Source organism: Musca vetustissima, unplaced genomic scaffold (assembly GCF_032173495.1).
Source record: "Musca vetustissima isolate MV318-11 ecotype Yass unplaced genomic scaffold, APGP_CSIRO_Mvet_v1 utg439497, whole genome shotgun sequence".
Taxonomy (NCBI): Eukaryota; Metazoa; Arthropoda; class Insecta; order Diptera; family Muscidae; genus Musca; species Musca vetustissima.
The window spans coordinates 1-14195 of record NW_026876147.1 but is presented as its reverse complement, the minus strand read 5'-3'; the positions used below and the strand labels follow the sequence as shown (position 1 = coordinate 14195).

At 37.2% G+C, this 14195-nt stretch overlaps 1 protein-coding gene across 1 annotated transcript; it reads left to right on the top strand.

The window, feature by feature from the left end:
• Positions 1–8796: 8796 nt before the first annotated feature.
• On the top strand, positions 8797–14185 carry LOC133338630 (uncharacterized; the record flags this gene model as incomplete). The annotated part of the gene is made up of 2 exons (XM_061546796.1): positions 8797–9310; positions 9350–14185. Coding segments are annotated over exons 1-2 (5350 nt in total), but the record flags the coding sequence as incomplete, so codon positions are not given.
• Positions 14186–14195: the final 10 nt, after the last annotated feature.

Sequence of the window (14195 nt, the reverse complement as noted above, 5' to 3'; positions counted from 1 at the left end):
TCTTGATTTTTTCCGCAGAAATAATTCTTTAGTTAACTGTGTTCTGATTTAAAAAAAAAATCCAGGATCTTCAGTTTTTCCTTCCTCACCGACAAAGAAGAACTCACCAACAACTTAAGAAATAATTCCCATACCGAAAATAGTGCTGAAATACATTTCCAATACAAATGTTTACAAGCACTTAAGAGCTATTTTTCGAAATGTTTATACATACATACATATGTATGCACGATGAGCCACACATATATCGAATGTGTGGTTAGCAAAAAGCTTTTTGCATTACTAAAACATTGCTCTCCAGATGCACTGCAACAGATAGTGTAAGGCATTCACTCACTCACTCCCCAACGATGTAATCGATTGTGGCAAGTAACGTAACGTTACGTTACTTATGGCAATCGTCGTTAAAAATCTTGTTGCACATTCAGTTCATCTATGGAAGTATGTCTGTATATTTGTTCGGTTTTTGGTTAATGTAAATGATGTCGCTTGTTGCCTTGTCAATTGTAGTTTACTGCAATCTTTTGGTCCGTTTTGGTCTTTGTTGTGTGGATTTTGCGGTTAACGTTTTTGTGGTTACTCCACAAAAAGCAAAAAGAAAAAAATTGCTAACGTAATGATGTCGTCTTTGCTGTAAATATTTTCGATTTTATGTTATTTTTTCCTTAGGTCTGTTGCTTTATTCATTTTTTCGTTTTTTGGTCTGCTTCGATTTTGATTCTTCTGCTTTATTTGGTATTTTGGGTTTTACTTTTCGTCATACTTCAATTGCTTCTTTGCACAAAAATTTCTTTGCTTAATTAAGGGTTTTTCCATTTGACTTATACGTTATGGTCATTTGTGGGATGTCAGGAAATTGCTGTTTTCCTTTTTTTCATTTTATTTTATGCAATTGGTTTGGTTTTCATTACCGATCATTAATAAGAAATGGAAATAATAACGAAAGATTTTTGGTTAAAAGATTCAAGGTATTTTTTCTTATATGTTCTTTAAATATCCACATACAAATATAAATTCACTCATTTTGATATTGATGTTCATTGGGGCGTATGACTACTGACGTTACTTATACCCCACAGAATGTCATAAAATGTTTGATTTGTATACACATGTTATCTAAGTTAAAAATTAATGCTTTAATCATAAAATGCCAAACGCTGAATGTAATACTAATTTGTTGACAATAAATGGTTTAATAGAATAGTGGTAGCGTAAATTGAAGCCTGTACATTAGATCTTACACAGAGTCTTGATTTTCAATAAAGACTATAAAAAGTTTGGATGTTTTTTTACTACTACTATTTTTATTTCTTTCGGTGATAGTTTTAATGATCTCATATGCAAATGCAAATCTAAATTCGCCCATTTTGTTGCTGCAGTTCATTGGTGCGTATAACTGTTATCGTTACTTATATGTCATAAATTATTTGAATTTTTGTCGATGTTTTAATAGTTATAGCCGCGTTATCCCAATGATGTGGCTGTTAATTGGCATTTAATGTTTTTGGACGATAAAAAATATTTTTTTTAAATTTTGTAGGTCCACGTTTTGACATAAAGTCTCTCACCTCCATTTTTGGTGTTTCGTCAGTTTTTCATAGAATTAAAACAAAAGATTTCGTAAATCTCATATTCAAATATTGTTAATGTATCTAGAGATCACTTCAGAGTACCTGATATTTTCGGTCATTCAATCATTTGCGATGTTTTCATAGATAAAATCCCATTTTCGCCTTCATCGGAGAATTTCACCATGTCTAAACATAGCCTAGCAAACCTTTATAGTTGATTTCCATAAGGTAATATTCGGAAAGCAATGTTATTATTCCAATTTCATTTTTCCCATTAAAAATATTTAGTAGCAAAGTGACAGAAGGTTGTTCCATAAGCCGATCTTAAAAAAAAGATTTCCAAACACGTCGGTCTTTTGCGCATCTTATACAATTTGAAAGACCATGTTCCGAGATCTTTCCATCGGATTCGTGGACTTTCCCTTCTGCGTGAACCATCACTTGGCTCGCTTTTTTATGCCTTTTGAGTAGTGAAATCCTCATCCATTCTCACAACATGACCTAGCCAACGTAGTCGCTGCAGCTCGATCCGTCTGACTATGTCGACGTCCGAGAATATATGGCGATATTCACCGTCGACGCAGATCGACTCATAGATCTTCCGGAGAATTTTGGATTCAGTCATTCACACAGCACGCTGGATAGCACTTTATATGCAATGGGAAGGAGACTTGTTCCTCTATAGTTGGCACATATCGTATTGTCAAATTTTTTGTGCACGGACACAGGATGCTGAGGTTCCAATCATAGGGCATGCATTCCTCTAGCCAAATTGAACATATCAGTGCATTCTCCTGACCAGCATCAGACCACCGATCTTGAATACTTCGGCTAGTAATCCATCGGCACCTGCTTTATTGTTCTTCAGCCGATTAATTGCTACTCTGACCTCATCTTGGCTAGGTGGTATACAATCATACCGTCACCGACATCTTTTATTGATTCTGAGGTATCTTTTTCACCGCCACTATTTGATACCAGATGCTTTTCAAAATTCTCCTTCCAATTCCTCAACACGGGATCTATATCTATAACCAGGTTTCCATTTCCGAATCGATATTCGCTGCTCGCATCGATCGGACGTCTAAAACACTGGATGAATACCTTTCGTCTATCACAGCATGATCAATTTTATTTCACGTTGCTTGATCAGGAGAAGCTGTTGTTGCTTTATTTAAAATCCTAAAATGTATTATATCAAATTTATATACGCGTTTTTATATTTATCATAGGGATTTCGAATAATGATATCTAATAGTAAACTTTTGGAATTCAGTAGATTCTACAATCATAGAGATTAAAACCAAGACTGATAACTCCTCACTGGAACATCGGAATCCGAAAATTCCAACGGTGTTAGAAAGAGTACAAGTCTGGCTCTGGTATGAACTAGGATTATTGACTTCGCTCTAAAATTAACAAAATGGTGGACCTTTGAAAAAATATTTTTGGAAAATCGCCGATTTTTTACCCAAAACCAAGTTAAAAAATAAGGAAGATCTTCACCGATTGGCTTTATCCTAGTTCATATGATAGCTATACACTCACAGAGAAACGTGTTAAAATCGATTGGGTTATTAGTTTTTGAGTTATCGTGCCCGCCATTCGGAAAAAAATGTTTAGAGAAAAACGCGTTTAAAATTTGAGAAGCCCTTCAGCCGTCACTTGATGCTGACACAATAAATCGGCTATATCTTCAAGAGTTCTTGAGATTTTCACTTGCAATTTTGTAGGGACATTCTTTAATTATTGTAGATTCGAATTGTATAAACAAAAATTTTGACCCCGAGAATGGGGGAGTCCCCTTAAATCACCATGGGTGCGTATACATGCTGGGTGCGTATACATGCTCTATAACGCTAACATGTTCACCATATTTAATATGTAGATCTTATTCAATCAGATCTACATAATAAATAATAATTTGAGAAATCTCGGAAGGAGTTGTATATTTATGGCAGGCCTCCTAAAATGGCGTTAATATATAGAAGACATAATTAAGACGCTGACTGATAATTTTATCATAGCTGTCGAATGAATGGAAATATATTTTATTTATTTTTGTTTAACCACCTTGGGTGCGTATACATTTTGTCATTACTTATACGCCAAACATTTCACCATATTTATTATGTACAGATCTACTTAATAAATGATAATCTAAGAAATTTCAGAAGAAGTTTTATATTTTGGAAGGACTCTTATATTAATTTTTATATATGGAAAAAAACATAAAAAATGTGTTATATACTTATATATTTTATTAGTAGTTACCTTCCCTTTTTCTATAATCCGAGTCCGACCAACAACTTGTTTTTCGTAACTTAATTGTTTTTCTTTTATTTTTCTAGAAAGTTTTCATTTAACTCATACCAAATACGTGAGTTAAAAAACATGTTGTTTTTCTTATTCCATGGCTAATATATTTTTGCTATTTTTTTTTAACATCTACACTTCACACAAACTTTAGTTAAAATAAAGTTTTTTCTTAATAGAAGAGGAAATGTATATTAGGTGTGTGTGTGGCTGAAAAAAAAATTTTTGAGCTGCATTTAGTTGTGGAAAATATGGATTCTGAATTTCATATTAAGAGGCAAACAAAAATATGTTAGGAAAATTGTCAGATATTTGTAAGGCGATTAAATATACCACCTATTTTGTGAAATGCTTAATAAAACTGAATTTGAAATCGGAACATATGTATATATAGGGGTATATGAAAATATTTCCATTAATATATCGACGCCTCCGAAGAACAGTATGCTAAGTCTGAAAAGTGGGTTTTTCAGCAGAAGCTCTCAAAGTATGGAAGTTTCATAAATCTTACGTGCCATGCTAAGTACAATTTTGCTTATAACTTTGGTTTGGATTGGCCGATGATTACCAAAATTTCAATGAATTTAAATTAAGGACCGTAGTATCTAAAAACGTAAAGAACATTAAAACATGCTGAGCATACTATGGTTCGGAGGAGTCGATATATTAATGTCCAGCTACTGACCTGTAAAAGGGTTTTAACGTTAAGTTTGTGTTATTTTAAAGAAGGTATAGCATATATTTTATTGACAGGAAAATATATTGGTATAAATATAATATTTTTTTTCTCTGATCACAGTTACATTTGAATTTAAACTCGAAATTTAATTAATTACTTTTCAAGGCAAACAAAGTCAAAATATTTCCGATATACATTTTTGTTCAAAAATATGTTTGCAAAAATAGGCTGTATTTGGAAATTATGCTGCCACTTATTCCGATATATTTGTGGCGTATACATATTGTCGTTACTTATACGCTAATATGTACTATATAAATAATAAGCCTCGTTCTATAATTGGGAAATACAGTAAAATAAGCAAGTTTTCAGATTCCCTAATGTCCATGTGTTACATTTTGAAGCGTATTTGCCTCTTTTAGTTTTCCCACTCTACCTCTCTATCTATTGCACTATTTTTTGTTTTCATTTTATTCTTAAACATTGTTGTAGCAATTGACCCCATTCTGACCTTTTTCATTTTGTTTTTTTTTTCTATCTCTCTCTTTACACTCATGTGAATAGAAGTGCTGCAAGTATTGCAACTATTCACTTTTTTTACAAACTTTTATCATTATTTTTATTATTAGTGTTAAAGTTAAACGTTTCACATCTCTCCAAGGTATCACATGTAAAGTTGTAATTTTTGAAATGGAAGGAGGAATATTTTGTTGATGGATAGAAAAAACATAACGTTTAACTGTGCTCGTTAGAAGTTGGCGGATTTTGATGGGGTTTCTCAACAAAAATAAAGAAACAATCTAAATATTATTATATATTATATCGAGGCTATATATTTTACTTAAAATTACGAGTGATTTTCTAGGTTAGGGTTATTATTTCATTAATTAATTGTTTAAAATAATAAAAAATCATAGCCTTTTTTCTATTAAGACTCAATAATAATATACTGAGGAAAAATGATTTCCCACAGAGAACTATTGACGAATTACTAAAAACATCCAATCACAAGAACGGAAAGAAGAAAGAAGAGGAAAAAGCATACACAACATTGACTTATATACCTGGACTGTCTGAGAGATTACGTAATTCCAATATATATGACAAGAACAATTATCAATTAGCCTTAAAATCGAAGAATACCGTCAATAGCCTGTTCAGCAAAATAAAATCAAAAATTAAAAAGGAAGACAAATGCAATGTAGTGTATAAGATAAAATGTAATGGGGACAAATCCAACGTATGCCAAAAGGTATATGTTGGTACAACAAAAACTAAACTCAAGACTAGACTTTCTGGACATAAGTCAGATCAAAATTCAGACAAACCTTTAGAGCAAAAAACGGCGCTTGCTGCACATTGCACAAAAACTGGACATACACCGAATTTTAAAGACGTGGACATATTGACACAAGAAAATAATTATAAACGACGATTCACATTAGAAATGTTAAACATAATTAATGTACCTAACGATAGAAGAATGAATTATAAGACTGACACGGACCACTGTGCACATATTTATAGAAACATAGTTCATAAGCCCAGACGAGAAAAAAGAAAAACTTAGTTTAGCATAGACGGTGATGAAAATCGGTTGCTTTTCTCATAAAAGTAAGATCTGTGCAATACAATTAAGTCTATATCTTTAAAATATTTGTATGTTTTGTAGTATTTCCCTGAAGATGACTGCCGAAGACAGTCGAAATATTGGAAAATAAAAATAAACAAAAAAGAAAAACATAAACAACGAGTTTTTCAATTGACATAGAGCCAAAACAAAAATCCACAAGACTCAATAATGTTTAATAACTATTCTGAAAACAGTCTATAATTATCAGACTTTGTTGTTGAGTGAACTCTATTCCAGCACTTTATTGACTTACTTAAATACCATCTATAAACATGTATTCATTCTAAAGTAATTGTATAGTCGAATAATCGACAAAATAAAACATTTAATATTTCACTGAAGTGAGTATACGTTTTGTCGTCACTTATACGCCTATATGTAGCAATCGAATACGGGGTAGAAGTACAAGTAATCATTCAGATTGAACCTTGACTCCAGTAGCATTAAAATTATATCCAAATAAATGTTGCGATTGGTAAGATATTCCCCCGACTTGATGAGGTGATAAATGCATTTCCGTACAGTATTGGCACAAAAGGTCTCAGCGTCCAGAAGATAATACAAAGAGTTCGTGACATGACCCTCATTGACATCGCAGATAAATTTCTTCGTGGAAAACTTCACATCAACCAACCAATCCGAAAAGGAATTGCGGAATATTTTCAAACGTTTCTGATCACTAACGTAAAGCAGAATATTCTTCATTAGATGTACACGCTTTTCAAACTCCTCATTGTCAATGGTATAGTTGTGGGTCCTCAGGCAATTGAACAGGAATAGCTTGTCGACATAGCCCGAAGAGGCCAGCAAGACATTCTGTGCTGGCCGTATTTTCATATATTGTTTTTTATTTGACGATTTCTGTCATATATACAAATACAGGCCATTCAGGGTACATGGTATCAGTTTGATCTCGCGGAAACTAAAGAAATTCTCCTTGATGTCATTCAAAATCTTTTCCAAATATAAAATACAACCATTAGATTTGATATACAGCTGATGTGATGATTCAATATTTTCATAGCCAACATAATAATATTATTAAATCGGCCATAATCAGCATCAAAGAGGTTTTGGTGATGTCAATTCCAGCAGCGGGAATAATATGGCCTTTTTGAAACGCTCATCCGGATTCTTTTCGATTTATATCCACTGTTGGGTCATTCAAATATTGAAAAGTAACATTTCATAGTAATCATCGGAAATAATGGCGCGTAAACTTTTGGTATCAGGCAAGAGTGGTGGTAAGGTATTAAAACTGCCTCCGCACTCAGGGTCGGGTTTGGAATCCACATACTAATCTTTGGATTTTGTTTCAAAATCAATTAAATCATTTTCTTTTTAACTTTCCTTGGCCTCCGCATTTATCCTTATCGGCGCCTGGTTTATCTTCGTTTGGTTTCTTTTCATTTTTAAGTCGTTCCTGGGTCTCATCTCCCTCATCACGTATGGCTGCTTGAACTTCCTGCTTTAAATCTTCATTTGCCACAGAGGCAATATCCTCTCCGCCACTCTCCTGGGGCGAGGCATGCTGATTATTCGGCAAACTTAAACTGCCATTAACATGTTTAACTGATGAGGCTATGTTACCAGGTCGGTATAATTGGTATTTTGGATTTCGCCCCGGACTGGTTTTACTCGAGGAGGGTAAATCCCCATCGGATTCTGCACATTTCTAATTTTTCAGTATCATGATCTTTGTTCTCATCATATTATCGTCCTTTTGGAGGATGAGTACCATAACTGTTTTAATTTTTTTACCTTTGACCTTTTTGGGAATGGGTACCATAACATTTTTATATTCTCCGGCAGATTGATCATCATCATCTCCTCCCTTTATGGTGTTCGCCTTTTCTGGAAATAGAATTGAAGAACAAAAGAAAAGCAAAATTGATAAAGAACAATTTATTTAGCTGAGGTACTGTGGGGCGGATACTTATTGTCATCACTTATACGTCTCTATGTTTCAGCTATTAAATGTTAAATAAAGCTTTCTTACAAATTAGTTTCTAGTTTGTTTGTTATAGCTCTTCTGGTCGGTTAACGGGAAATAGTTTTGCTTCTTCTTGAAGACAATTTTGTGTTTAAAAAATTCACGTCTATGGCCCTTTTGGTCATAGAAAAAAATAAAACTTCCTGTGAAAATTTAATCCACAGAGTGTCCATGGAAAATCCTTTTTTTAAATCTAGTTTATAACACTGCGAGGCCTTGAAAAATATTTTGAAAACTTATTTTTCCCCTTTTTAGAATAAAACTAAACTTATTTCAATATAATTAGCAAATAACTAATTATGTTCCCTCTTCTCTTATATTTTCAGATCAACTCGCTTCACATTACGAACTCAAATATAATGTGAAATCCGTTGGATATATATTATGTAACAAACGAAACGAACTAAAACAAAATCGTAGCAGTAATCTGCAAAAATATAAGAATTTACTTATAAGTACTACAACAAAAAAGACTATTCTGAAGAACTGAAGAGAGCTTCGAAGAGAAATACTCATTCTCTTTTTCTCTCTCACACACACACGTAAACCAAAGATTTATTTAAGACGTAAGAAGACGGAGTACCGCGCAACAACACCCATCAACATGTCAAAACATTCAGATAATGATCATTTACGTAATGATATCTATGAAAATCTACCCTGTCAGGCTATGTTCAATGAGTCGGTACGTAAGATACAACAGCAAAAATCGGCTCAGGCTGCTGCACATAATCCCAATAACATCAATTTGAATAAGGCATTGTCCCAACAATTGCTGCTGAATAATATCAGTAATCAGGGTTCACATTTGGTCAATGTCAATTTGGCTAATTCCAATTCAAATTCGGCGCCCAATAATAAACATCAAAATGCGGTGGCGGCAGCGGCGGGGCGACATGGCATCAGTGTGGGACAAATGCCCAAGGAAATGATCTATGCCACACCTCTGCGTAAATCGGATCGTTATAAAAGTGGTGAACGTAGCCGTTTGGCAGCGGCTGCCGCTTCCGCACGTCCCTTAAATGAAAATGAGCTGACGACGGGAACAACAGCAGCCGATGTAAAGTTAAGCAATATTATGGATTATAAACAATTCAATACGCCAAGGGATAGTAATCGTGTTCAGAATTCCGCAGCAGCTGCGGCGGCTGCAGCAGCTAGTAATCGTAATGGCAATACGGTGGTACCCATTACAGATCTCGACGATGAACCTGATTCGGGTTGTACATCCAGCAATATGTATGCAAATCGTGGAGTACCTTTGAACTGTGGCAATGGTGGCCCCGGAAATTCCACACCCAATCATCAGCTGGAAGACCGCAGAATCTTAAATTTCCTCAAAGATACTACTCAACTGCAAAAGAAAATGGAAATATCCGGCAAAGATTGTCCCAACTCGAGTTTCTCCAATTTGGCCCGTGAAGAACATTTCGCCAATTTGGTACAACAGAATTTCCCCCTCGAGGTGGCACGTAAAAGTTTTGATCCTGAAAATGAAATGGAAGCTGCCTTGGAGGGGGCCACCAATGGTTTGGGCCTTGAAGATACTTCCGATAATTTAGAAGTCTTCATGCAAAAGAAAATCTCACCCGACAAGGAGGTAAATGGTTTTGGCGCCCAACGTGAATACGGTCATCATCATTCGCAGCAGCAGCATCATCATCACCACCACCATCAACATCGTTATGGTTCTAAGGTCTATATAAATCGTGAATGGGTCTTAAAGAAAATAGCCATGTGTTTGGAACAGAGAACGGCTGGGAAGAAAGCCATACCGGGTCTCTTGGGACCCACGGCGGCAAATGGGGGTAAAAATGAAGCAGCCGGTGGATTTATGTCCTCCAGAGCCAAGGCGGCAGCCATATCTGCATCCACCTATAATGGTTGTTTGGTTTTGGGTTCAAATGGTTCGGGGAAAACCAGTATTTGTCAGGCCATAATGAATGGTAATTCCGGCACAAGAGGTCTACTGAATCGCAAGCTATTGGCCTCCTATCTCATTGAGTCACAAAATCCCGAATGCCACAGCCTCTCGTTGTTTATACGGAAAATTGTGCTACAAATCCTAAGTCATTCGTCGTTAATCGCCAAAGATGAAAGCCAGCGTATCATTGATGAAGGTTTCTCTTTTCTGCACGATGAGGTCCAGCAACAGGAATCGAAATTGGATGAGGCCATGAATAACATTTCCTTGGATGAAAATGCCGAAGATATTCTTATAGCCGAACTGAAGAGGGGTGCCAAAGAATGTGATATTGCTGAACTGGAAAATTTCCATGAACGTCGCACCTCCACCTCGAAGAAGGGGGAAAATTTACAATTGATGAGACAAAAATCGGAACCTGTACCACCACAACAAATGTCGGGTGGGGATGATGAGGATCATTTTACGGGAGAAGATAAAAAATGTTATGGTACCCATCCTCCAAAGGGTCAAAAGAAAAAAGCGCATAAAGAATATGATGAGAATAAAGATAATGATACGGAAAAAATGAGAAAACGTGAAGAATCCGATAGGGATTTACCCTCCTCGAGTAAAACCAGTCCGGGACGGAAATCCAAAATACCAGTTAAATTATCGCGGCCCGGTAACATTGCCTCACCAGTAAAACATATTAACAGTAGCTTGAGTTTGCCGAATAATCAGAATCAGCATGCCTCGCCTCAGCAGGGTGGCGGAGAGGATATCGCCTCTGTGGCCAATGAAGATTTGAAACAGGAAATTCAAGCAGCCATACGGGATGAGGGGGAGGACACTCAGGAACAACATAAAGAAGAAGTGGAGAAACAAAACAACGAAGATAAACCTGAGGCCGATAAGGATATGATGGAGGAGGAATTTAAAAACAACAAACAACAAAATACCGAAGCTAAGGAAAGTGAAAAAGAAAACGATTTAATTGATTTTGAAACTAAATCCAAGGACTCGCCGAAGGCAGATGAGTATGACGACTCAAAACCCGACCCAATGGCCGGTGGCTGTTTCAATACCCTACCACCACCCTTGCCTAAGACCAAAAGTTGCCGCACCATTATTGCCGATGGCTATTATGAAATGTTACTTTCCAATCCGGAGATATTTGAATGCCTAACTGTGGATAATATCGAAAAGAATCCCGATGAGTGTTTCAAAAAGGCCATATTGTTCCCTTTGCTGGAATTGACACCACCCAAAACAGCTTTGCTGCTGCTAATCGATTCCATTGATGAGAATTACATTAATGAGGGAAATTTGATATCCACCCTGAAGGGAGGACGTGGCGGAGGTACCACCCATAAAAGTCGCAATGTGGCCGAGTTGCTATCGAACCACATTCACCTCTTCCCCAAGTGGCTATTCTTGGTTTGTACAACCAAGAAGCAAACCAAACAAATTACCCGCATGTTTTCGGGTTTCAAGAAAATCACCCTAGATGATCTGCGAAAATCACATGTGGTCAAAGATGTCCAGGAGTACATTATAAATCGTTTGAATTCCGATTTTAAGGATAGCATTATGCTGACCAAGGAAATTATCGAATCGCTACATCAACTCTATATCAAATCGAATGGTTGTATTTTATATTTGGAAAAAGTTTTGAATGGCATCAAAGAGAATTTCTTTAGTTTCCGTGAGATCAAACTGATACCCTGTACCCTGAATGGCCTGTATTTGTATATATGCCAGAAATCGTTTAATAAAAAGCAATATATGAAAATACGGCCAGTACTGAATGTCCTGCTAGCCTCTTCGGGCTATGTCGACAAACTGTTCCTGTTCAATTGCCTGAGGACCCACAACTACACCATCGACAATGAGGAGTTTGAAAAACGTCTGCATCTAATGAAGAATATTCTGCTCTACGATAGTGATCAGAAGCGATTGAAAATATTCCACAATTCCTTTTCGGATTGGTTGGTTGATGTCAAGTTTGCCACCAAGAAATTTATTTGCGATGTCAATGAGGGTCATGTCATGATTTCTTTGTATTATCTTCTGGTCGCTGAGACCCTTTGTGCCAATACTGTACGGAAGTTCATTTATCACCTTATCAAATCGGGGGAGTATCTCACCAATCGCAACATAGATTTGGATATGATTTTAATGCTGCTGGAGTCAAGGGTAAATCTGAACGATTGCTTCTACACGAATCACCTGAATTGCTGCTCTATGTGTGAATTGGATTTTAAAAATGATCCCAACTTCTTACCCAAAACTCGCAACATGATTGAGAAATTCCTAAACAACGAATTGTGTGATGAATTTTCACAGCTGCTGTGTGATTTCTTTAAACCCAGTCTACCGACAGATGCCAAGATACTCAAGTTGCTGATTGAGACTGGGATCAATAATGCCGATAACCAAACATCTTGCGAATCGTCGCTAATGTCTCCCGAACTTTCCGAAAGATCACAAAATATTGATTTTGAATTGGCGGATTTGCTGATTTCCAGTGAGCGTTCATGTATTATGGAAACTCAAAGGCCGTCTAGTCCTTCGGAAAAAAGTGAGCCTCATCATGAGAGTCAGGAGGATAATGCCTCCTCCACACTGCATCAACTATCTGACTCCAATCGCATCGAATTGCACAAGGGCAAGGCTTTAATACACATTCTAGCCAATGATGGTAATCATTTGTTGCTCGAGAGGGCCCTGAATGCCTGTAAAGGACCCATTGATCTCGAAATAGAAGATTATAATGGACAAACTGCTCTGAATATTGCTGCACGAAATGGCCACTTGGATGTTGTCAAATTGTTGCTGAATTTCTCCCAACCCTGCAATGATGGTACCGGACGCATGAAACGTGTTGATGTCAATCATGCCGATCGTGATGGTTGGACGCCACTACGTTCAGCCTCCTGGGGTGGTCACACCGAGGTTGTCAAACTACTCATTGCCCATCCGGCGTGTAAAATTGACTTAGCCGATAAGGAGGGCCGTACCGCTTTACGTGCAGCTGCCTGGAGTGGCCACGAGGATATACTCAAAATCCTAATTGAACATGGTGCTGATGTTAATTCCGTTGATCGTCAGGGGCGCACATCTCTCATTGCGGCTTCGTATATGGGTCACTATGACATTGTTGAAATCCTGCTGGAAAATGGTGCCAATGTTAATCATTTGGATTTAGATGGTCGCAGTGCCCTCTGTGTTGCCGCATTGTGTGGCTCCTCAGGTTATAGCAAAGTTATATCCACACTTCTTGAGCATGGTGCCAATACCGATCAGCTGGACAATGATGGCATGTCCCCGCTCTTGGTTAGCTCCTTTGAAGGCAATGCCGAAGTGTGTGAACTCCTATTGGAAAATGGTGCTGATCCTGATTTGGCCGACTTTATGGGTCGTACTCCCCTATGGGCTGCCTGTACCGCCGGCCATGCCAATGTTGTAAAACTTCTACTATTCTGGGGTTGTGGCATCGACTGCATGGATTCCGAGGGTAGAACGGTGCTCAGCATAGCTGCTGCTCAGGGAAATATTGAAACAGTACGTCAACTGCTCGACCGTGGCCTCGACGAAACACATCGTGATAATGCCGGCTGGACACCGCTGCACTATGCCGCCTTTGAGGGTTTCCATGAAGTGTGCCTGCAACTACTCGAATCGGGCGCCAAAATTGATGAATGCGATAATGAGGGTAAAACCGCTCTACATTTAGCCGCTCAGGAAGGACGCACCCAGTGTGTACAGGTTCTACTCGAATGCCTGTCGACATTTGTCGACCAGAAGGCACACGATGGCAAGACAGCTTTTCGTTTGGCCTGCATTGAAGGTCATTTGGAAACGGTACAATATTTGCTGAAATATAATTGCGATGTTAATTCGAAAGATGCGGATTCGCGTACGACACTCTACATTCTGGCATTGGAAAATAAATTGGAAATGGTGAAGTATTTATTGGAATTCACCGATGTTGATGTGAACATTTCGGATAGTGAGGGTCGAACGGCTCTACATGTGGCTGCCTGGCAGGGTCATGCGGAAATGGTTAAAATGCTAATCACTTTGGGTAAGTAACA